This window comes from Mastacembelus armatus, chromosome 22 (assembly GCF_900324485.2).
Source record: "Mastacembelus armatus chromosome 22, fMasArm1.2, whole genome shotgun sequence".
Classification (NCBI taxonomy): domain Eukaryota; kingdom Metazoa; phylum Chordata; class Actinopteri; order Synbranchiformes; family Mastacembelidae; genus Mastacembelus; species Mastacembelus armatus.
Window position 1 is genome coordinate 10,750,652 of NC_046654.1, and position 24,513 is coordinate 10,775,164.

At 40.6% G+C, this 24,513-nt stretch overlaps 3 protein-coding genes across 7 annotated transcripts; 1 reads left to right on the top strand and 2 right to left on the bottom strand.

The window, feature by feature from the left end:
- Positions 1 to 195: 195 nt before the first annotated feature.
- Positions 196 to 2,024, bottom strand: serpina10b (serpin peptidase inhibitor, clade A (alpha-1 antiproteinase, antitrypsin), member 10b). The gene is made up of 4 exons (XM_026306300.1): positions 1,399 to 2,024; positions 1,038 to 1,311; positions 629 to 776; positions 196 to 540 (listed from the first exon to the last, which is right to left on the bottom strand). The coding sequence occupies exons 1-4, from the start codon at positions 1,976 to 1,978 to the stop codon at positions 349 to 351; spliced, it is 1,194 nt and encodes a 397-aa protein (XP_026162085.1). The 5' UTR covers positions 1,979 to 2,024; the 3' UTR covers positions 196 to 348.
- Positions 2,025 to 2,489: 465 nt separating this feature from the next.
- atxn3 (ataxin 3) lies at positions 2,490 to 6,966 on the bottom strand. 3 transcript variants are annotated; one of them, XM_026309150.1, is made up of 11 exons: positions 6,886 to 6,966; positions 6,266 to 6,430; positions 6,122 to 6,166; positions 5,938 to 6,023; positions 5,781 to 5,847; positions 5,617 to 5,704; positions 5,399 to 5,528; positions 5,153 to 5,316; positions 4,836 to 4,989; positions 4,545 to 4,600; positions 2,490 to 4,447 (listed from the first exon to the last, which is right to left on the bottom strand). In XM_026309150.1, exons 1-11 carry the CDS (start codon positions 6,928 to 6,930, stop codon positions 4,395 to 4,397), a joined length of 1,053 nt encoding a protein of 350 aa, XP_026164935.1. In that variant the 5' UTR covers positions 6,931 to 6,966; the 3' UTR covers positions 2,490 to 4,394. The 3 variants fall into 3 exon arrangements, with proteins under 3 accessions (XP_026164935.1, XP_026164953.1, XP_026164944.1); XM_026309168.1 differs by having other exon boundaries at positions 6,882 to 6,934; XM_026309159.1 differs by having other exon boundaries at positions 5,153 to 5,313; positions 6,886 to 6,930.
- A 640-nt stretch (positions 6,967 to 7,606) lies between these two features.
- Positions 7,607 to 22,558, top strand: ubr1 (ubiquitin protein ligase E3 component n-recognin 1). 3 transcript variants are annotated; one of them, XM_026304052.1, is made up of 47 exons: positions 7,607 to 7,658; positions 8,895 to 9,154; positions 9,737 to 9,815; positions 10,285 to 10,395; positions 11,546 to 11,673; positions 11,763 to 11,901; positions 12,041 to 12,103; positions 12,229 to 12,352; positions 12,482 to 12,589; positions 12,700 to 12,788; positions 12,870 to 12,968; positions 13,071 to 13,225; positions 13,313 to 13,412; positions 13,531 to 13,659; positions 13,781 to 13,961; positions 14,052 to 14,104; positions 14,226 to 14,336; positions 14,472 to 14,537; positions 14,637 to 14,738; positions 14,834 to 14,897; positions 14,990 to 15,114; positions 15,214 to 15,266; positions 15,348 to 15,450; positions 15,531 to 15,579; positions 15,702 to 15,856; positions 15,948 to 16,047; positions 16,176 to 16,279; positions 16,417 to 16,497; positions 16,730 to 16,911; positions 17,012 to 17,220; positions 17,335 to 17,434; positions 17,573 to 17,725; positions 17,809 to 17,909; positions 18,113 to 18,206; positions 18,301 to 18,449; positions 18,532 to 18,587; positions 18,681 to 18,777; positions 18,865 to 18,932; positions 19,131 to 19,278; positions 19,406 to 19,493; positions 19,991 to 20,127; positions 20,214 to 20,322; positions 20,416 to 20,472; positions 20,560 to 20,637; positions 20,738 to 20,908; positions 21,029 to 21,130; positions 21,321 to 22,558. In XM_026304052.1, the coding sequence occupies exons 1-47, from the start codon at positions 7,614 to 7,616 to the stop codon at positions 21,460 to 21,462; spliced, it is 5,217 nt and encodes a 1,738-aa protein (XP_026159837.1). In that variant the 5' UTR covers positions 7,607 to 7,613; the 3' UTR covers positions 21,463 to 22,558. The 3 variants fall into 3 exon arrangements, with proteins under 3 accessions (XP_026159837.1, XP_026159829.1, XP_026159846.1); XM_026304044.1 differs by having other exon boundaries at positions 12,700 to 12,968; XM_026304061.1 differs by lacking the exon at positions 14,226 to 14,336 and having other exon boundaries at positions 12,700 to 12,968.
- Positions 22,559 to 24,513: the final 1,955 nt, after the last annotated feature.

Sequence of the window (24,513 nt, forward strand, 5' to 3'; positions counted from 1 at the left end):
TGCGATTACGAAATTAGAAATTAATTCATTTCGTGAGATAAAAAGTAATAATTACTGTGGCTGTCTATTTTCCTAATACTGAGTGTGAACACTAAGCTTTTACAGTTGAATACACAATGACATGTTGCTGATTTATTCACACAGAAAGGCACATCAGTGTAAACTCATTATTTATTTGACCCGCATATATGTGTGTGTGTGTGTGTGAGGTGTGAGGTGGGCGGGGGTGTTGTACAAAACAGACCAAAATATCTTCAAACCAAATCTGAGATTTAAAAAATACATCAAATTATCTTTTGAGGAACCTGAATAAACACAATGTCTACAGCACTGTGACATGTAGTACTGCTAGTTGCCGGTTGGGTCAATCACCCTCCCCATGAACAGCAGACAGTTTGTGTCTTCGTGGTATATGAAGAAGAAAAACGGTCTGTTGATGATAAAGGTCTTGGGTAAGGAAAATGGAGTAATGCCACTGGTTGTGGCAGCTGCTGCTGTGGTCCCTATCTCATCCACCTCAATCATAGCCTTGTGCAGCACCTGATTTGACAGTAGAAATACAGACCATCATTTAAAGTTTGAATTCTGAAAGCACGTTGTTGTATGTATGGTGAAATTGAAAACTAACCTCTGACACTTTGATGGCTTTCTCCTTACTCAGCCTCGTAAAATTGGCAGCATTACTGAAGATGCTTGCCATGCCCATGTCTGGTAGAAGATTGTGCAGGGAGTACGACTGCGCCAACTTGAATTTGGGCAAGTTGACTTCGAGTTTGCTATGAACAAGAGATGACATTTCATATAGAGCACACCCACTTGTTATCTGTTGCTATTAAGTATAGTGGAGGCTGTGTAATGATGATTTGCACGTTGGGTGGATCATTTCAGAGAAAGGAAATCACTGTGGTTCACAATAATACCTACAATACAACAGAATAAAGATGCTAATATGATAATAAAAACGCTAAATAAATACTACCCTTACAGCTGGGTGTAAACATTACAATTTTATGCATAAAAAGTTTTTATGCACTTACGTTTTTTGCAGCTTTTTCACCCAGCTGAGGAACTTCTCAGCGGTGATCTCATCGTCAATGACAGTGTAGTCTATGCCTTTGTTGGGCAGCAGGATAAGCATGGAAACACCTTCCTGGTATGGTAGCTTCAGCACTTTGGCTCCAAGGGGAACATCTTCCATCACGTAGAACTTATCCTCCTTAAACATCATCTGAACTTGCACCACATTATAGTTGTCAATGTAGAAGGATGCACTGGTAGTGAAATTGGGATTGAAAGGCATCTGCCAGGCTCCTGTGGGGAACAGGTTGAATTGCACATAGGCCACAGGTCAGATGTCAAAATACAACTGGGAGTTTTAAAATATACGACAATGCTTACCCTGGAAGAAAATTGTGCTGATTAACATGAGCTGTGTCATTGAATCCAGGGAGGAAATCATCTCTGTCACTTTGCCATTGGTCTTTTGCATGATGTACTCATTGATGAACCTGATACTCCCCTTTTTGTCTGCAAAGTCTATAGTTTTGAGGTCAGCATCAAAAAACGTCTTGATCTGATCTTCAAATTTCTTCTGCGCCACAAAATTTCGGTTCATAAACAGGGCCATGCCTTGGTCCAATTTCAGTGATCCATTTCCTGTGATGTTCTCATGAAGGAGTTGAAAGAGTTGTGGGATAAGTTGTGGCTGCTCAGCCCTCTCCAGCTGCTCCAGGTTGAGTCCCTTGAGTAATTCCTCAAGTGTGACACCAGCAGAACCCATTAAGAGAGCAGCAAAACTGGTAGAGATGCTCAGAGGTGAAAAAAATATGTTATCATCATGGTAACTGGATATTTTTCTGTAAAGGTTCATGGCAAAGTCCATATTTTTGAAGGCAAGATCTGAGACGGTGGCACTTGGATGTTTTGCTTGGACACAACTGAGGAAGCACATGAAGGTTAGGACCAAAATAAATCCCATCTTTGTTTTGTGTATCAAAAGTTTTGGTTTCGGGAGGTTTGGATGCATAACCTGAAACAAAGAGACAAGAAGATGTCAAAAGATATATATAGTAAAAAAAAGCACAAGGCACATTAAAACAGTGAAAGTAAAATTAAACGAAACAATTTACATAAACATGTAAAAGATTAAATTTTTCAAATGTATAGCCGCACCTAAACCACTACAATAAACTAAAACTGAAAATGCAATAGTTGTGATTGAAATACACTTTTCCAAAAAATGAACTGCAATACGTACCATTCAGCTTGGGCAATGATACATCTGAAACATCCACCTATTATTTGGGGAATCAAAGTGCAAGTGTGCTCTTAATGTTACATATTAACCACGACCTGTTTTGTTGATTCAAATGGAGTCAGAGCTGTTTTGTGAACATCCAGGGCCACTTTTCCAGACAGGGTGTCACAAGAACCGTCAATAACCACTGATAAACCTCGACATTACAAGAAATAAACACGACACAACAAACTTGAAGAGAAGTGAATGTCTCTTTAATCCAGGAACAAGAGCTAATGCATTAAATAAAAAAAAAAAAGTGCTGTGGTGAAATAGAAAATATGTTAGTACTTATTGTAAAAATGTAGAGTGAAAACAATGTTATGATAAAACCCAGCTACCAACATTTTATACTCTTACACATGTGCATTTTAAATGTAAAAAAGAGAAAAAAAATTGACCCAAAGGAACAAAACAGCAATAATGAAACAACGGAATCTTCCTGGATGTCTGTCAGCATAAAAAGACAGGGTCACATGATGTTCAATACTTTTGTAAAGAAATCAAGATAAATCCATGCTGAACAATCATTGCTGACAGATAGCATGTCAACAAATGTAACAGGTTTAATGCTATAACGTGCATGAAGCTAGTGCGTTTTAACCAGGTCTTAGTTTTCAGGACTGAACAGAAGCTTGATGAGGAAAAGTAAGGGACATTTAACATAAGTCACAGAATGAAACACAGAAAACAATAAACTCTTCAAAATGAATGAACATTTTGATCCTTTGTTTCTTTCTTTGGGTTTTTAATAATACAAATGATCAGGTTAAATAACAAACACTATTCATTCTCACTATTTTCACTGTTATTTCCACAAGTCACCAATCAGCCAGTGGCCTCCATAGCTTTAACCCATGGCAACCTCAGTGCAAATGATCTTTGTATAACTAATGTGCACAATGTTTCTCTATTATTGAAATACATGATAATTCAAATCAAGGCAATTAAACATTATTTCAAGAGCTGTAATATATGAGTGTAAAACTGTCAACTGTTTGTGTAGGGGTATGAAAGTTACACTTATACTTTTAAGTCTTTCTTTATAATGTATTTCCTTAATGGTTTGTAACAAATACTGATGAAGAGAAACAACAGATGAAGTCATATACAAAGTAGGCTGGATGCACGTCATGAGCATATTTGGTATTAAGTGACCATAGCTGTATATTCATGGTGTTTACAGACAGCTTCCTTGTTCCCCAATTTCCAACAGATTTTGGACAAAATATGAAAAATATCAATATATTCAATGACTAGTTCTATATTAATATTTTGTTTACTGTCCATTCAAAATGGACACATCAATCTTTCGTTAAGTGTTTGTGTAGTGGATAATCTTAAATTCATTATGGCTACTAGTACGCTTAAAGGGTAATAAAGTCACAATATCAAAAATATGTTGTCTAAATGCCTTAGGAATTCATTGTTAGACATTTGCCAAGTTGAATGGCGAATAATGATGTCAGGAATAAATGGGCTACACGTTAGTGCTGCTGGCTAAAAGATGTTTCTGTACACTGCAACAAGACATGATTTCAAAACTACACTGGTGTTCTGGTGGGGTGGGTGTGGAAATCACATTTTCCATCCTGCAAACCCATTAGAAAGGTGTGAGGTTCTGTCATTGCCTGTGAAGTTATCTGTGGTCTAAACATTGGTCTCTTATGGCTTTTACAGAACACTCATCTCTCTCTGTTTTCAACCTCAGACAAGTAAACACACCACTTTTATGCTGAAGATTATTTTCCATCTCTTCCAAAAGAAAAACAAGAATAAAAAACAGTATACAATAGAAATAGAAGGCGCCATGGTACAAAGGCAATCGCAAACTTGAATTTAACTGCATCATAAGTTCTGTGGTCACCCTTTTCCCAGCCTCAGTACCTCACTGAGATAGATTAGTCTAACTGCTGCCTTTTCTTTGCCATTGTTCTCTTCTCCATAGCCTGTCAGCGAACTAACCAGAGGAAACGTTTCAGCCTTCTGACCGTCGTTATGTTCGCATGTGCAATAGGTTAGAGGAAGGAGCAAAGCTACCCCTGTATGGGGTTGCCAATTCAGGCAGCTGGTAAACACCGGCAAACCTTTTACAAAGTCACTGGCTGGGCTTTGGTTGTTGGTCCTCCTTAGAGCCAGTGTTTACCGATCCTAGAAGAAGGAAGAGACCAAGTACACACAAGTTATTGTGTTTGGTGTCTTTTATGGTAAGTCATCTACATTACATTTATATTAAAAAAGGGCTCACCTGTCGATTTTGTGTCTGCCTGTTGAGGAATGTTACATTGAGCCTGTTGCTGCTGCCTAAGTAGTCAGAGTCAGAGTGGATGTGTATCACAATCCATGTACTCATTGAAGTGGATGTATGTAAAATCCATGAATACAAACAGTTAACGTAAATACAGCATTACAAACTGTGGCCTCAAAATACAACCATTATAATTATCAATAAGGGCACATTTATGAACTGCTAATATATGGTTAGAATATTGTATCAAATCTCTGTATAGTGGGCTAGTAGACATAAAGTTCAAACTACCGATCAAAGTAGGCTTGTCTCTTCTTCCGCAGTTCCTCGGCTGTAAGCATCTCATTCTGGCTTTCTCTTGGTCCTCCTGCACTCCCTGCTTGCTGGCTCCCTGATTTCACATTTTCTACTTCACAGTCTGTGGACTTGTTGCTCATCACTGCTCCTAAAAATGTTTTAAAAAGATGTTTTTACCATAACTCTGATATATAATTTCTAAAAGCAGAAAACTGAGTCATTGATCCATGTGTAGGCCTGGTTAAAGTTTAAAATTAATCTGGATGAAATAGCTACAGAATATTTTAAAACCTTTGAATGACATCATTTACCTTGCATGCTGAGCTGTATGGCCCTGCGAAGATCAGCCTCTTCATCTTCCACATCTATGTCCTGTCTGCTGAGTGCCAGGGCTCTCTTCAGCTCTTCATCTTCATCCACAACCTCATCCTCCACACCAAAGCCCATCTCTGTCTGACTCCGAGCTGCCGACCTGCTGTAAGGCAAAAGTTTTTTGTTCAAACATAAATTAAGATGCCCATTTTGAGTAATTTACAGTCTTCACATAAAGTACATGCCCTGCACTGGTCTGGGCTTCATCCTCTCCAATGAGCCTGGGTCGCTGCTGCTGCTGCACTCTCATGATCCCAAGAATTTGTTCTGCTTCACACTCCGGGAGGTTTCCCCGAATCACAAATATGGAATAGCCTGTACAAATCCAATTGTTATAATCTTTCGTGTGGCACAACATCTAATCACACTGTAAATAAAGGTTTTTAAGGTAATTTTACCACACCTTCTTGTTGTAACTGTGCAAGGAAAAGGGCCAGATAAGTGTCTGATATCAACTCTGGTCCAGTCAACAGTGAATTCAGGTTAAACCACTGCAATGGAAACAAATCAGTGTTTTTTAGTAATTAAGGTGTATTCAAATTGTTTGTGAAGAGAAATATTTCATACCTGTTGGCCAAGTTTGCGTATAGTAAACCAGTGCTCCTTGTAATTGCAAATGAAGGCCTTCTCATTTCTGAAAGTAGGAAAAGCTGTCACAAATTTCACACTATTTCTGAAAATACAGGTGAAGACCTCACACAAAATATCCTTAAAGAAACTTTACATTGGATTTATCATCAGGCTCTGGTACTCGCGACTGTTGAAGAGAATTAGCTCCAGGCCCCACACACTTAGAGCATTGCTAATGACCTAGAAAAATTAGATGACAAATAAATGAAGTTAACCGCCTGATAGCTGTCATTGATATGTCATAGAGTAACAACAAATACTGACTCTCCTCAACTCACTTGAATGGAAAAGAACCCACTGTCATCCATGTTCCCAGATGGCTGCTAAAAACACATCCACATAACACACAGTCATTAAGCTGTTTGGTAACAACATATATAAATAAACTGCTGCGCCAATATTCACGTTATTTGACTCCTCGCCTGTAAAAAGGTCCGGTACTCCTCGCTGGCCATACCACCCTCGGCCATCCTCATCCTCTCCTCTTCATCAAGCTGGTGCGCAATGGAGGACAGATCCACAGGGGTGAAGTACTCACCCTGCAGGAGGTTGTTGAGACAGTGCTGCGCGCACAGGGAGCCCTCTTGCTACAAATAAAGGAAACCAATGAAACTTCTAATGTAACTTAGTTTTCTAAGTCATCGTTATGGACTTTAAGGTCTAGCTATATTTGCTCTGTCCTCACGACAACAGAGCTACATACAGTTAGCTTACGTTAACAACACGCTGAACTACAGTTATTAGCTCTTTATAGCGATGCCCAACCGGTTCGTCCACTAACTTGACTGAAGCAACATGCTTGTGGCTGCTGCAAAGCTCCCTGCGGTGTCACTGCTGCAAACTTTTCATCTAATTTCTGCCTAGCAGGTGCATTTAGCATGTAGCTGTGTGGACAACAATACTGACTAACACCACCACAAACCTCTTAGCACCGGCCCCGTAGCGCCGCTAAACAAATGGCTGCCGTAAGGTACACGGCTTTCTGGATAAACACGACGAATTACTCGCTGCCAAATGGTTTAAGTTCAACGTTTTTACCTACTTTCTCATGAAATATGGAGTCCATATTTAGATTTCTGTCAAACATTCAACTATGACCTCTAGCCCCGCTGCATTCATCACCATGGAGAGATAATCCCCACTAGCGCCCTCTAGTGGCTGGGTCCCTACACCACCTCCATTCAAATTTCCATTGACAGATTTATATTCATTTAGATCTTCCTTTTCAGTTAAATCCCTGGCTGTTTGGGACACAAACAGACACAGACATTTGATGACTAGCGAAATAATATTAATAACACTAATAATACAGTGGTCTCAATAGCCGAATAATTGTCAAAGCACGTAAGAACTAAGAGACTACCACCAGAGGGCGAGTTAGGCAGATTTTCCTGTGGAACCAGGTCCCAGTCTGGGTTCAGGAGGCAGACACTCTAAACTTATGCTTAAGGCTGGTTCATGTGACACTGAACCATCCCTTAGTTATGCTGCTAGAGACCTAGACTGCCTGAGGAATCTCCATCAGTGCAATGAGCTCAGCTCAGCTCCGCTCCTCTCCTCTCCTCTCCTCCTCCTTTATTTGTTTATTAAATGCTTATTTTCACCAGCGACATGTTATAAGGCGAAATAATTGTCAGTTTTAATTAAACTCAACCTAAGGTGTGACGCTTGACTACACCTGTACGACTATGATGTAATAGCGTCGCAAAAGGCTTGATAACGAGTGGGGCTGTCTCCTAGCGACACCTCCTCTTTTACGGCAAATGGAATATGGCGGAGGGTAAGGAATCGCTAGATGCGCTGGATCTCAGTGAGGTATGATATTCAGACTACTAACACAGCTGACAGTGGTTACTGAGACTCAGACACAGCACATTGAGGTACATCGTGTTGGTTTTGGTGTCCAATGCGGTTTGACCACGCAGTGAGACGATAGCATACTTAGCAAGCTAGCAGTCGTAGTTAGCTCCTGTGCTGGCTAACAGCTACCTTAGCGGCTAAAATGTCTCTGCAGAGGGAGCAGTATTTTTCTGTTTTTCACTTGGCTGTGGGGTCAAGACTGGGAGTAACAACATACTCGGCAAACATACAGCAGCATTCTCCGTAGTTAATCTCTGTCTTTTGGTATTTTGGTGGCCGCTTTTGTTCAGTATGAGATGTGGAGCATTTTGAGTCTTTCAACTCCTCGGACATCACACATCTGTGGGCTTTTTGTTACTTATCAACCTTTGTCGAAAATGAAAGTGGCTTATAACGATTTCATATTGTTACTTTCACTATCAGTGGATTGACAATCGCAGGTAAATTGACAAGACGCATTGTAAGAAAACCCAGAAATGATATAGACCTGCATAGTTTGTGGGAGATGCGCTTTATTAAATTTTGATTTCTAGCGTAAGTTTCCATATACAGTGTTAAACTACAGTGTGTAACTGCCTGCTCTTAACATAAACAGTATTATTGTTCCCATCCAACCATCTAATGACCTAGTTTGGCTGTTGAGATTACAAAACAGAGAAATACAGATGTGTAGCAAAAGAGCCACTACAGAATAGAATACTACAGTAAAAACCTTTTATATCATTCAAAACGATATAATGTGCTTCAGCTCCCTCATCAGGTTGTTCAAAGAAGGAAATATTGTCTAGGTCCACTGGTTCTGCTGTTTTATATGTAAAGGTGTATGAGTGTCATAACTAGGTTTTTTATCAAAGTGTTGAATTGCCAGCTGTCACTTTCCAGTCACTGATTGGATTTGTTTTTAGTGGTAACCAAAGTTACTCTTTTTTTTTTTTAATTTTTTTTATTGTGGGCTGTGCCATAGTGTTTAATATAATATACAGATGGCAATAAAAAAGCAGCAAGTGTCAAAAGACAAGATACAAAGCTGTTTGTCATCTGTCTGTCCCCGCTGCAGATTTCTAAAGATAAAACAACATACATCTTTGCTAAATAGTAGAACTACACAAAGTGGATATTACATGTGTGATCAGGTGGGAACAGATTTGAGTCATTGCAAAACAAAGATTGCTCTTCTTGGTTGTCCTGCAGCAATGGCTGGAGGCTTCAGACAGCAGGGCGGAGGTGCTTCAGTACCTGAAGGAGCAGGTACCGCAGATCTTCTGCTTGAAGAAAGAATTAAGCCCTCAGGAGGAAGAGGAGCTCACGCAGAGTCAGCTGCTTCACCCTCTGGAGTGTTTCCTGTTTGGAGAAGACCCTCAGCAGGGTCTGGAAAAGCTCAAGCAGGGCAGCACCTCCTCTCAGCTCTGTGGACGTGTGTTCAAAGAGGGGGAGACTGTCTACTCTTGCAGGTCTGAATAGACCTCTGATCTGCTGTAATAAAGAAACTATTACACCGTCAATCATACTCATTAAGGACTACTTTTTCAGTTAGGCTAAGTGTTAAAAATTAATGAGCTAGCTGTTCCAAGTTTCAATATAGGCCACTCCTTCAGTGGACTGGAATGAAATGCAGTCTCACTCACACAGATGCTTTGTTCATCCATCAGTTTTTGCAATAGGTTTTCTCAGTTTCCTACCCAAAGCTTTCACTATTTGTTTTATGTCAGCATGAGTGACGTAAGAAAATCCTGTTATATTCATGAAGTTAGGAAAAAAAAAATCAGTTGTGTATTGCAGTAGTCATTCTCTACAAACGAGATAACAAACCTGCTGTATTTAGACACATTAGTAGATTGATAGACAACAAACCAATAAAGTTAATGTACACATCATGTTTTCACTTTGGATGTTTACATTGCACTAAAAAATGGTTAATATGGGAGGAGCTTGACATGTAGTTCAAACTCAGTGGCATGTTTTCACCCTGCAATAATACACTTTTGTAAGATGTTTGCTCAATCAAGTAACAGATTGTTTTTAACTTATTGCAGAGATTGTGCAATTGATCCCACTTGTGTCCTGTGCATGGACTGTTTTCAGGATAGTGTTCACAAAAGCCATCGTTACAAGGTAGGCACTAATATAAATATATGTACATTTTTTATGTTTTAATTTTTAATATGCCTATGTAAGCTCACAGATGCTGAAGCATCATTTTCCTTCCCTTGCCAGTCACTTATCTTAGTCATTCTTTCCTGTGCGCAGTGTGCTGTTATGCCTCTGTTATTCTGTTGAACTTTAGAAAAAAACCAAACTGCATACCTTTAGAAGAACTAAATCTATGTTCGATTAATACTCTTAATACTAATTAATATTAGGTCTTAGGTCTTCCATCTGGCCTTTAACGTTGCACCCTCTGTGTTTCACAAAGCAGCTGTGTGTGTGTGTGTGTGTGTGTGTGTGTGTGTGTGTGTGTGTGTGTGTGTGTGTGTGTGTGTGTGTGTGTGTGTGTGTGTGTGTGTGTGTGTGTGTGTGTGTGTGTGTGTGTGTGTGTGTGTTGCTCTCACTGACGGACAATATGTGCCATTTTTTTTCCCAGATGCACGCGTCAGCAGGAGGGGGCTTCTGCGACTGTGGGGATGTAGAAGCCTGGAAGATCGGCCCCTATTGCTCCAAACACGACCCAGGGGCGCCTACTGCCATGGTAACGGTGAGTTACATAATAGAATGGGAAGAAAGTTGTGGGAGGAGCGTAATTGTCCCATTCTGTGTCAGTGAACCCTTAGGATGCTTATTTTCCCATCGTAGTCCTGGATGCTGCTCTCTTGGCTGTGCCTTTGGCTCCGGAAATGAGAAAGAAAAGCACTTTGTTGGCCTACATCAACTGAGAAAATTTATAACTAGGTTAAGAGAGGATGACTGAGTGAAAATAACATGGTATAAAACAGTTTTGGGTGAGACTGTGGGAGAGCAGGCTTTGTGTAGCTGCTTAAATCCTCCTAAAATTAAAACGAATGCATTCAGATTACAGCTTCTACAAACTGCTGCTGGGATGATTGGTTCTTTGTCAGGCCTGCCTTTGCTGATCAGTGTTTGATCAGATGGCTTTTCTCTGATAAAATCACACTCAGGGGCTTTGAGCAGATGTACAGCTTGATAGCTCTCTGCCTTTTTCCGTAAACAGCAGGTGCTTCTATTAAGAATCATTGCTGGCAGCAATCAGGCAGGCTACTTTGTTTTTTCTGCACCGGATGGGATCCTCTACTTAACAAACAGTGACACATCACATGACGACCACAGTGAACACTGAACCTGGCAACCCACTGTACTGTTTAAGGCTTCTTTTTGCTTAGACTATGACAGATCCTGCTGCTTCCTCTCACACAGTGGTATGAATTTGAGACTTACATAAACACACAGACTCACTCTTGTTTAGTTTGAAATACTTAGCTATGCAAAATGTTTGTTCTCAGGGGATTTTATGTTAAAATCACTGTTTATTAGTCAAACTATTGAGAACAGTTCAGGTTATAGAGTCACTGTCTAACATAGGAAATTACAGCATTTTTTTTCCATTGCACAATAGCTTCATTTTCTTATTTGCATATTTTTAATAAATATTTTACTGTTCTTAAGTTGGAAAGTTACGGTTAGGAAAAACACCTTAAGAAGCAGCACTTAAGAAGAAATGTATTCATTGAAGTTCTCCAATTTCTATGTTGATGTCACTTTAAATTGACAATTTTTGTCACAAGATGTTTCTGCTAATTTGAAGACTAAAAGGTTTTGGTATGTTATTGTTGGAGCAAGACATCTTAAGAGTGTTAAGATATTTGGGTCATGTGCTCTTTTTTGTGCAGGATGAGTGTATGTTGGAGCCTGAGCTCTATGAACGCACTGAGAAGCTGTTCCGGATACTACTGCCCTACTTCACAGATTTCTTGGTGTGGGAGCAGAACTTTGAGCTACCAGCTGAACTCCAGCCCCAGTACGGCCTGACTGATCACATGTAAATGGCTAATTCCATATGCAAAACGCTCAGTTTAACTTTGATAGTTTCTTTCTCCCTCCATGCAGACGGACAGACAATGCACACTACTGTGTACTGTACAATGATGAGCACCACTCCTATGACCAAGTGATCTACACACTACAACGTTCTGTTAACTGTGATCAGGCTGAAGCACAGACACACACAGCACTTATCGACAAGGAGGTACTTTGTCTTTTACTTTCCTGTACATTAACATAAACAAGAAACTCATTTGAATCAGCTTCTATAATTCCACTGATCCTGTCAAATGCAGATTATTCTGTTGCATATTTATTGTGTTTTATTGCTGACTGATGCACAGGGTCGGCGTGCAGTGAAGAGAGGAACACTGTCTTCATGTCAGATAGCGCACGACCTTATCAAGGTAAGCCTCAACCGTTGATCTGGCACCTCTTTAGAAATTTACAATGATATTCTTGAGCCTGAGATCTGTATTGTTCAGTTTTACATGTCTCAGTGAACTTTAACTCTTTCACTGCTGTGTTGCAGTCCAATTCCGAGCACATTTCTCTGCAGCCACTACGTGTGGAGATCATTCATGCAGCAGTAATGGCGCATCAAACTTTTGCTCTTCGCCTTGGCGCCTGGTTCCAAAAGATCATCAGTTACTCAGGTGCTCCCACCTTTTTTTCCATACCATACACCCAACTCACCATATTTACATTGTTCTACAGCTCACAGCTCTATAGTAAATGAACAGTTGTCTGTCAGCTGACTGGGATCCTATATGTATCTTGTGCAGCTGGCTTCAGACAGGCCTTCTGCCAGGTGGCACTAGAGCCAAACACAGATAGGGACCGCCCTTGTCTCATCAGTAGACTCATGCTGCATGATGCCATGATGTACAAAGGCAAGTAGATCTCATCTTGATTTTTACACAGAGGTGTAGCTTAAACTCAGCTTGATTTTTATTTATTTATTTTTAATGAGGCTAACAGGATTTATTCTTGTTTTCTGAAGGAGCTCGCAAGATAGTACATGAACTGATTTTCTGTACCATGCTAATGGAGACAGAATTCAAGAGGCTTTTTGCAATCCAGTTTACAAAGGTAAAGAAGCAGAATGTTTTGAATTTCTTTTTTAGCAGTTCTTTAATTTGCTTAAATACATGCTTCGTTTTCTCTTTTCAGCACTATAAAAGGCTGCAGAAGGACTTCATCAATGACGACCATGAGAGAAGTATATCCATCACTGCGTTGTCTGTTCAGATCTTCACTGTACCTACACTGGTAAGTGTTGTCTCTAGTAATAATGTCTCTGTAGGTATTGTGGCATATTGTTAATATTAAACTTCCTTTAAAATCTCTATCCTATTTCTGGGCTTATTCCAGGCCAGGCAGTTGATTGAAGAGGGCAATGTCATTAAGGTGATAGTTGATACAGTCTTGGATCTGATGCGTGAACATCTGAAGGATAATCAGTTTGTCTTCCTGGGATACAACTCAGAAAAGTTCAGTCGCATCCAGGTCATCTTCCATGACCTCAGGTGATTTAAAAAGGCAACAAAGTTAACAAAATTTGTTTCCAACCTGCTTTTGGTTTTGCTCTAAATTATTACTTGTGTCTGTTGTAGATATATTCTGATCAGTAAACCCTCAGTATGGACTGAGGAGCTGCGGAGACAGTTCCTAGAAGGGTTCAGAGTCTTTCTTGGTTTTCTCAAATGTATGCAGGTAATAATTAGCTCAACCCTGATCTATTTTTGATAGCATCTAATAGCAGGACTATTACATCAGGTTATCGTAACTTGACAAACCAGATATTAAATCAGTGTTTCATTTTCTTTATCAGGGTATGGAGGAGGTGAAGCGCCAGTTTGGCCAACACATTGTGGTAGAGCCAGAATGGGAAGCTGGCTTTTCACTTCAGATCCAGCTCCGTCACATTCTTGCTATGTTTCAGGACTGGTGTTCATCTGATGTGAGTTGTTGAATGAATTTATCATCATACCACAATGCAACTATGGGGACTATAAAGTCCTCTCACAAGCAAAGAAGACAGCATAAAGTTATATAGTCATTGCTCATGTCTTTTCCTACAGGATGAGATCTTGCTTCTTGCATTTAAAGAGTGCCACAAAGTCCTGATGCAATGCAATAACCAGCCCTTCCATAGGGAGGCCACTGACTACTACATGTGCAAGCACATCCTCCATGTTCGTCCATACAAAGTGTCTCAGGAGCCTGTCAGCATACATCTACCCATCTCTAGGCTACTCGCTGGTATCAGAGCTAATACTCAGTGTCAGCAATGCATTTATGTTTTTCCTTTATAAACTGTAAACTCACATCTCTGTACATTGTGATCCCTAGGCTTGTATGTACTTCTCTGCAAAACAGGGGCAATCCAACATCTGGACAATGCTGTAAGTAATATGAGAAAACTATTGATGCACTTATTCACTATTGCTGTTAGTGAGTTAGCAAGCAGCTATTTATTTTGTCATTGTATTTGTTGAGTGATTAGCCGGAGTGTGCCTGTTACAGGTTAGCTATGACTATGCCCAGCTGGCAGAATATCCTTTACGCTCTGTGGTGCTGGCAGCACAGGTCTCAGCAGAAATGTGGCGAAGAAATGGGCTTTCTTTAGTCAGCCAGGTATGCTGCATACTTTTTGCATGTTCAATGTACTTTTTTCATTCTGTATGCCCCCAGTTGAGATGTCTTTAATAAAAATTGTGATGTCTTCAATAAAAATTTACCAGTAAATTAACTGTGGACTCATATGATCAGGTCTACTACTATCAGGATGTAAAATGCAGGGAGGAGATGTATGATAAGGACATTCTCATGCTTCAGGTTGGTGGCAAACATAAACCTGTTCTCATTGTCTTTCTATTTACCTTTTGTGTTTACTCAGTGTGGTGACATATGTCCCTTCCCACAAACTGTTTACAGATAGCTGCTTCCAAAATGCACCCCAATGACTTCCTGATGCTGATCTTGTTGAGATTCGAGCTCTTTGACTACTTTAATGGAAGCTGTTCAAGCAAAGACCAGGTAAGCCACCAATAATCGCTCAAGAAAAAAAAACTTGTGCAACCTTTATTCTACTTTCTACTTATTATGTTAATGAAATGCAACTGGATTTACAGGATGAATTGGTACAGTGGAATCGTCTGATAGAAGAGATGCTGTACCTCCTGATTGTCATCACTGGTGCAGTCTCACATTCTACTAACCAAGCTTAAGAAGTTACTTGGTTGATTAATGAAGGATATTATGGCATCTGATCAATGTTGTGTTTCCAGGTGAGCGCTATGTCCCTGGGCTCAGTCAGGTGACCAAAGAGGATGTGACCATGAGGGAGGTTATCCACCTCCTATGCATTGAACCCATGGCTCACAGTAGCCTGGTCAAAGGCCTCCCAGATAATGTAAGACGCAGCGTATAATAGCACCACATCTCTAAATGATAAAATGAATCTTGTCTGTTCAGTAAGTCCTGTTACAAACTTTTTTGTTTTTTTTCGTAGGAAAGCCATGAAACAGGCCTGGAGTCAGTAATTACCAAAGTTGCCACCTTCAAGTATGTAAAAACTGTAAAATGTTTAACTTTTAATATTTATTTTAAGCGGCTTTAATCTGTAAATTCTGCCTCTGTTTTTAGAAAACCAGGAGTATCAGGGCATGGGTTATATGAAGTAAAAAAAGAACGTCTAGTAGAGTTTAACCCTTTTTTCTACCATTATTCAAGATCCCAGCATAGCAAGGTAACAATCTCATCACCAGTTTTATGTCAAAATGATTTCTTTTGAATGTCCCTCAGTCCATTCTTATTTTTTCCCCACAGGCAGAAGAGTCTCAGAAGAAGAGGAGGACCCACGAGGGCAATGATAAAGGTGAACAGTGACTTTGCTCTGCACGAGTCTCTTTGTAGCTCTTTAGATGTGACAGCTTTTGTTGCCATAGCTGATATTGGATCAGCTCTGCTAACATTCCTTCTGTTAATGTATGTGTTCAGCTCTTCGTCCTCCAGTGCCCCCAGCCTTCTGCCCAGCCTTTTCAAGCATAGTGCGTGTGCTCTGCTGTGACATAATCATCCACATCCTGAGACTCGTCCTGGAGGGAGCTGCAGAGGACCGTGCGACACATTGGACAGAAGGCATGATCCAGCGGGTATGTATTACATTTATGTATCATCACAGAATCTACTATGTTGTAAATTAACAATTGATTTTTAAATGACATGTATCCTCCTACTTCACAGGCTCTGCATTTGATAGGCCAGGCATTGATTGAAGAGAAAACTCAGCTTGAGGACAGCACTGTGGATGAAGTGACCTTTGATTTCAGCCTTAAGGCTCGCAGTGAGTGAAATCCACTGAAGACTTTTTTGAATTGCTGTGCATCATAATTCTCCAAGGATGTAGTTGTTGGGTTAAGTGATTTTTTTTTTTTTTTCTTTGTGACCTCAATGTCTCTTCTGGGCTTTCAGGAATCGGATCAGAACAAGGATGCTCAGTGTTCCTCTTGTTGTCTAAAATTAAAGGTCTTCCTTCTCTTGAAGCTCAAAAAGACATGGTCAAATGGCTTCTACAGGTAAGTTATTTAGTCAGTTTTCTTTGTGCATTATTGTTGAAGATACTATTAAACATTACCCACTTTCTGGACCGCTAGATTTTTTTTTCAGCTACACTGTCCAGCTACACATTTAATATTGATATATTTTTTTCTAGATGTTTGAGATTGTCAAGTGCCTTAGAGAGAAGTCCAGTCCAACAGCGTCTATGAGTATGGAAACAAGCAAGCCAGAAGAGGTAAAAAAAACAAAACAAAAAAAAAAAAAACCCATTTACTAACAGCCAGTTGTCAATCATATTCAATTCAATTCAATTCAGCTATTCATTAGCTCTAAAAAATATTATTAGGGTTAACCATTCCATTTTCAGTATACTACTGAAGCAGACTCCTCTGTGTTTAAACAACTGCACTGTGTGCCTTCTTCACATTGATAAATCTTCCTCTCTGGGTTGTTTTTGGTTTGTCCAGAGTGCTCAGGATAAAGAGAAAGCAGAGCGGAAAAGGAAGGCAGAGGCAGCCAAACTCCACAGGCAGAAGATTATGGCTCAAATGTCAGCAATGCAGAAGAACTTCATTGAGTCAAACAAGATGCTGTATGACAACATGCCAGAAAGCGGAATGCAGGGTGAACCTGTCGCGTCTGCTAATAGGTGAGCGGAGACCTTCCAAAAACACCATGTACGGTGTGTTTTTCAGTCTACATCAAATGACCTCAGTTAATTCTACGTTGGGTTATGTTTTTCCCACCAGCTGTGACATGGAGGAGAAGGATCAGCGTGTAGCCGTTGGGCCCCACAGAGGGTCCACTCCAGCTGAAAGGGAGGTCCTGACCTGCATCCTTTGCCAAGAGGAGCAGGAAGTGGTGGCTCGGGGTCCAGCCATGGTCCTGACTGCGTGCGTCCAGAGATCCACAGTGCTTACACAGTGCAGAGGAAAGCTACCGACCAACAGAGCAGCTGGTCAGTCTCCTTTCAAAGATCTGATCATTTAGCCTCCGGCTGCTGCAGTTTTATGGGTAAAAATGAGACTCAGGCTCCTTTGACTAATATTTTCATTGTATGTATCATTTAAAGGGACAGGGACATTATATCCTCTGTTCATGCCTCCTGAACTGACAATGGGGACCCACACTGGCAGCTGTGGGCACGTCATGCATGCCACATGTTGGCAGAAGTAAGTCTTTCCACAAACAAATTTGGACACTTGTGCCAATGAAATGTAATATTATTCAGATAATAGTCCTCGTACACTGTATGTAGTGCACCAGAAGATGGTATGGATATTTAGGTATTATCATCTGTCATCTGTCAGATATTTCGAGGCAGTCCAGAATACTACAAGGAACCGACTCCATGCTGAGTTGATCATCGACCTGGAAAATGGGGAATACCTGTGTCCCCTGTGCAAGTCTCTGTGCAATACTGTTGTCCCTCTCATCCCCTTGGAGCCACTGACATTTAACTAGTGAGTCTGTTCATCCTCTACAGGTGGTCTGTTGGATGTACAAATGGACAAAGGTCATTTTAGTTTTTGTCCTCTGTTTGCAGTGAAAATGCAGAGATAATTGGACAGCATTTGACTCTGCCTCGCTGGATCCAGATCCTCTCTGCCAGGATTAAAGGGCTCAAGTCAGTCACTCAGGATAATGGTAAGAAGAGATTTTGAGGAGAATGTCCAAAAATAGTGTGAATCCTGTAAACTCAAAACTGCAGTTTAAGCTGTAAGTAGCTTTATTAGATGGAGGGTATTTTCTGTAAAGCAACTGCAGGAAGAGTTTTAATTAGCAGCTGCAAGAGGTTTCTTTGATGTCACAAGACATAAGTGATGATTTTCTCTCTCTCTGTCATGGAGATTGCAACACAGAAAGCAGTGACGGGGGCACAGGACTGTGTGTAGAGGGCCAGCCAGACTTCAGATCCATTCTCAGCTATGGCGTACAAGAGCCGTGAGTGAAACTGACAGCTCCTTCACTATTACTTAGGTGTCTATGTTTCCTGGAGCTCAGTGGTCTGAAATCTGTGCTGCTGTTTTGTTTTTAGAAGACGGTTCTCAGACAGCATAGTGGAAATGCTGGTCGTGTGTGCCACCACAGTCCACAGAGTGGGACTGCAGACAGCACCCAATGAGCTGTGCCCACGTGTGCCCCTCATGGCCTGGAACACATGTGCCTTCACTATTCAGGCCATAGGTAAGATCTGCTATTTTTAACTTCCTCTGCCCCTTTGTTTCCTTTTGTTATTCTCAAAATACCCTTCTGTATGTCTTCACAGAAAACATATTGCAGGAAGAGAACAAGCCACTCTTTGGGTCCTTACAAAACAGACAGGTGAGATACCACATAGTGAATACTCATTGTTTAGCACAGGATTGGGTTTAATGCTGTTAAATACTAGTTTTGTGAAATTCTTTTCTGTTTTAGCTTGTAGGTCTGAAGGCAATAGTTCAGTTTTCAGCATCCCAGAGGCTTAAGAGCTCTCACGCTGTTATTCAGAGGCACTTTACAGACATGCTGGGGGGTACGTGGTTCATCCAAGCATATTCAATACATCACATTTATTTTGACAGTTGTGTGTAACTATAAAATTGTCTTTGTCTCTTCCCAGTCTTGATACCAGTGATGAGCAGGAAAAACACCCCTTCTATTCTGGAGGTGGACTTTGTCCATCTTTTGGTAGGTCTCCCATGAGGGAAACCACTTCTCCTTCCTCTTGAGATTATATCAACTTATTTTCTATAAATTCCATCTATGCTTGTCCTTATAAAAATGACTCTTGATCAAAGTGGTTCTTCTAATTAAAACCTTCTATTTAAATGTATGGACCAGTCAGAATTTGTGTGAACACACTTTGTTAATGTGTGTGTGTGTCAGGTGGGGTTGGTGTTGTCTGTACCTTCGCTGTATCAGGAGGAGACCGTGGACTTGCAACCGTCTGCTGTCAGCTCTGCCTACAACCACCTGCACATGTTGCATCTGGTCACCATGGCTCATGTGCTGCAGGTGCTCCTCTCCTGCACAGGTACAAACAGTGAAAACCTCAACAACACAGTGTGGTCTAACAGAACCGATATAGACTATTTACAGAATCGCTACTGAATGCTAGATAGTAACAAGCAAGATTTTTGAATGATGGAATTTCTGCCTAGATTTTCCTTCAGTGATGGGTGGAGAGGAGACAGAGGAGGCGAGAGCAGCAGCAGAGCTGTACGCTACAGTGTCACAACACACCAGAAGGTACAAATGTTTGTAATGGATGTTATTAAGCAGTTTCTAATCTTTTTAATATTGACATTTGACATTGAAATTATTGTAATTTTTTTTTTTTTTTAATCCGTTATTGTGCATTAGGTAGAGCTAAGCTAAAGTTTAGTGTGACAAAGAATTTTTGTCATAGACAGCAACATGCAGCAAACAGTAAAGATTTTCTGGTTTTATAATCTTTTATGTAGAGATTGAGTCTTCAGAACATTTCTTTCAGATAGTGTGGTGGAAATTTGATGTAGCAGGCACAGTGGAACCGTCATTTTTCTTTAGTGTGCTTCATAATCAAGCTCGACAGGAACTGACCTTGCCTGTTTAAAATAGAGCCAGATGCTCACTCAGGAGAGGCAGACAGTGCTCCCTGTTTCCTACAGTCACTGCCTTTTCCATGCTGCATGCCCTGAGATGTATGCAGTAATGTTGACTCTTTTCAGCTTGTGTGTTCGACTGTTCTGTGGTTTGCTCATCAGGCTGATTCCAGATGTGTCCGGCAGTTCTGTGGCAGAAAGAGTGAAGAGAGGAATTGAACCTTTCCTGCGCTGCACTGCTCTTTTTTTCAATTGCCTTACAGGAGTGCATCCTCCAGAGGAGCTTTTTCATACTTCTGGTGGGTCAAACTGGAGGTTTCTATCATATCATTTATCATGATGGTTCACGCATTTGGGCTTATGTTTGGATCTGTTGGATCTGCAGTTACCTCTCAAGGACAGATGGAGGCACTATGCAGTTACTTGTCACTCCCCTGCAATGTGTTCCAACTCTTCCAGGATCACAGAGACACTGTTACGCCACTGCTGCAGAGGTAAGAGATAAATATTAAGCTAAGGTCAGTGTGTTTGATGATCTTTCACTATTTGCTTTAGGGGTGAGCAATTTTATGACAATTCATTTTTAGGTGGTGTGGGAACCCAGCTATAACCAAAGCCCTGAACAGCAAAACCCAGATAGTCAGGTAGACTTTGCAATAATTCAGCATCACTTTTGTTTTGTAAAAAGAAAAAACATCTACTTATAATTTGTCAATAAATTCTTTCTCCAGATACCCCAGGAGAAGGAATCGCTTGATTGATCTTCCTGAGGATTACAGTGCTCTCCTCAATCAAGCCAGCCATTTTCAGTAAAAAGACAAATTTCAGTCAACTTTCATTCACCATCTTTTAATGTAAAATTAGCTGTAGATGTTCAGCCCTCTTATACCCTCTGTACTTTGTCCTCAGGTGTCCCAAGTCTACAGATGATGAGAGGAAGCACCCTACTCTGTGCCTGTTCTGTGGGGCCATGCTGTGTTCTCAGAGCTCCTGCTGTCTCAGCCAGCTGGATGGGGAAGATGTGGGAGCTTGCACCGCCCACGCCGCTACCTGCGGTGCTGGTGTGGGTATGTTCCTCAGGTCAGACAAGATATATATTATTTTCATCTCTAAAGTTTCTCCATAACTTTTTGCCTTTGACTTGATTATTATTTGTTCTATGAAATGTGCTGTATAGGTTATGATTGATTTTGTTTACAGGATAAGGGAGTGTGAAATTGTACTGATGGCTAGCAAGACCAGAGGAAGCACATACCCTGCTCCGTACCTGGATGATTATGGGGAGACTGATCCTCACCTTGGGTAAGAATCCTTGTCATTACATTGAATTATTTCTTCCACCAATATAAAAACAAACCAAAACAAAAAACCCAGAACCATATAAGTTACATAGCAGTGGTCATAAAGTACATATAATATTGCCTTAAATGCATTTTGTATTCTCTTGGACAAACCCTTAATTCAGTTAGACCTTATGTGATTTCCTTTCTAGAAGGGGCAATCCACTGCACCTTTGCCCGGAGCGCTACAGGAAGCTGAACCAGCTGTGGCAACAGCACTGCATCCTGGAAGAAATCGCCCGCAGCCTGGAGGTGGTCAACGTCATGTTTGCCTTTGAGTGGCAGATGTTGTGATGATTGCTGCAGCTGTGGTGCTTGGGGGAATAAAAGCACAGCCATAGAGTGCAGTCTGTTCTCATGCTCCTGTAGCACGCACGTCTACACACACACAGACACACACACACAAAGCAAACACCCCTCCAGCAATCAAAGGAGACCTGAGCAGCACATGCCTCCCTGATGACATCCCTGCTGGAGTCCAAAGAGGTGGGACAGTGAAAGAGGAGGAGGAATAATAATAAAGGGTGATGGTTATCAGCAAACCCAAGTCGCCTTGTTTTAAGTTTCTCCTAGAGTAATGTTAGTTTCAAAGAGGCTCATTCAAATAAAGACAAACATTAGATACACACTAATATGTTTCTGTTATCGGTTTTTACGTATTTAATTTCTCTCCTCAGTAATGCTGTGAATTTTCTGCATTATTTGTTTGTGCTAGAAATTGTCATGAGTTAAAATGTTGAATTATGCCATTTCAAGATACATTTAGTTGGAAATGTTTCAGTATAATAAGACATCCTGCACATTTTTGCTTTTTCCTATTAATTATGTAAGTGGGTCAAATGATGGGAGTCATATCTTATTGTCATGTTTGCATATATATTGATTGGCTAAGACATTTGAGTGCACATTCTTTTCAGAACAGATTAAGTACTCTAAGAGAAGTATACAGTAACCTGTTTTCTTTATCTGATATAGATAATGACAACCAATTTGGCACCACATCAACTTATCAGAATTTTTCAGCCATATTTTGCTATTTTGATTAGGCCAAATAATGTAATGAGTGGAACAGAGCTGTTAAAGTACTAGGTATTGTACTGATCAAAACTTATTGACGGGTCCATTGTAAAGTGGTGAGTGATATTTCAGCATATGGTGTTTATTCACTTATGAAAAATTAATTTAAGTATCTATATATTCTATTTAAGAAAGAAATGTACATTTTATTGGGAAACAAATCAAAGGTAGTATATCTTTTCAGTTACTCCAGTAATTCCCAGCCTTTTCAGGAAACACTGTGTTAGTGTATCCTTTCTTCCATTTTGTGTTTGACAGAACTACATGACTTCCAGGCTGTGAAAATAAAGACACAAGCCTATCTACAAATGGACTGTGCCTGTGCTGTTGCAATTTATAATACCCGAGATGTACAGTGGGTACGGAAAGTATTCAGACCCCTTTAAATTTTTCACTCTTTGTGTCACTGCAGCCATTTGCCAAAATCAAAAAAATTTGTTTTATTTCTCATTAATGTACACTCAGCACCCCATCTTGACAGAAAAAAACAGAAATGTAGAAATTTTTGCAAATTTATTAAAAAAAGAAAAACTGAAATATCACATGGTCATAAGTATTCAGACCCTGTGCTCAGTATTGAGTAGAAGCACCCTTTTGAGCTAGTACAGCCATGAGTCTTCTTGGGAATGATGCAACAAGTTTTTCACACCTGGATTTGGGGATCCTCTCCAGTTCTGTCAGGTTGGATGGTGAACGTTGGTGGACAGCCATTTTCAGGTCTCTCCAGAGATGCTCAATTGGGTATAGGTCAGGGCTCTGGCTGGGCCAGTCAAGAACGGTCACAGAGTTGTTCCGAAGCCACTCCTTTGTTATTTTAGCTGTGTGCTTAGGGTCATTGTCCTGTTGAAAGGTGAACCTTTGGCCCAGTCTGAGGTCCTGAGCACTCTGGAAGAGGTTTTCTTCCAGGATATCTCTGTACTTGGCCGCATTCATCTTTCCTTCAATTGCAACCAGTTGTCCTGTCCCTGCAGCTGAAAAACACCCCCACAACATGATGCTCCCACCACCATGTTTCACTGTAGGGATTGTATTGGGCAGGTGATGAGCAGTGCCTGGTTTTCTCCACACATACCGCTTAGAATTAACGCCAAAAAGTTCAATCTTGGTCTCATCAGACCAGAGAATCTTATTTCTCAAAGTCTGGGAATCCTTCATGTGTTTTTTGGCAAACTCTATGCGGGCTTTCACGTGTCTTGCAATGAGGAGAGGCTTCCGTCGGGCCACTCTGCCATAAAGCCCCGACTGGTGGAGGGCTGCAGTGATAGTTGACTTTGTGGAACTTTCTCCCATCTCCCTACTGCATCTCTGGAGCTCAGCCACAGTGATCTTTGGGTTCTTCTTTACCTCTCTCACCAAGGCTCTTCTCCCACGATTGCTCAGTTTGGCTGGATAGCCAGGTCTAAGAAGAGTTCTGGTCGTCCCAAACTTTTTCCATTTGAGGATTATGGAGGCCACTGTGCTCTTAGGAACCTTGAGTGCTGCAGAAATTCTTTTGTAACTTTGGCCAGATCTGTGCCTTGCCACAATTCTGTCTCTGAGCTCCTTGGACAGTTCCTTCGACCTCATGATTCTCATTTGCTCTGACATGCACTGTGAGCTGTAAGGTCTTATATAGACAGGTGTGTGCCTTTCCTAATCAAGTCCAATCAGTTTAATTAAACACAGCTGGACTCCAATGAAGGAGCAGAACCATCTCAAGGAGGATCAGAAGAAATGGACAGCATGTGAGTTAAATATGAGTGTCACTGCAAAGGGTCTGAATACTTATGACCATGTGATATTTCGGTTTTTCTTTTTTAATAAATTTGCAAAAATTTCTACATTTCTGTTTTTTTCTGTCAAGATGGGGTGCTGAGTGTACATTAATGAGAAATAAAATGAACTTTTTTGATTTTGGCAAATGGCTGCAATGACACAAAGAGTGAAAAATTTAAAGGGGTCTGAATACTTTCTGTGCCCACTGTAGATGTTAACCTGGATAAAAGGAGGAGCTCCAACACAGGATGTTTGAAACTGAACCATTGTGGCATCATTGAGGCACATTAGATTCATTGTGGTGAAGGCTTGACTGTGTTACCTGTTATTTCTAGCTATGTGCTTTTTACTAAGCTGAAAGCAAAGTCAAGTGTCAGCTTTAGCCACTTCAGCTCTTGATCCTCATCTCCATGTTGGATTCTTCAAACATTAATATATTTCAAGTACATAGTTCATTTTGGCTCCATTTTTACAGCAGACAAGTGTATGAATTTATTACAGACACCTGATACA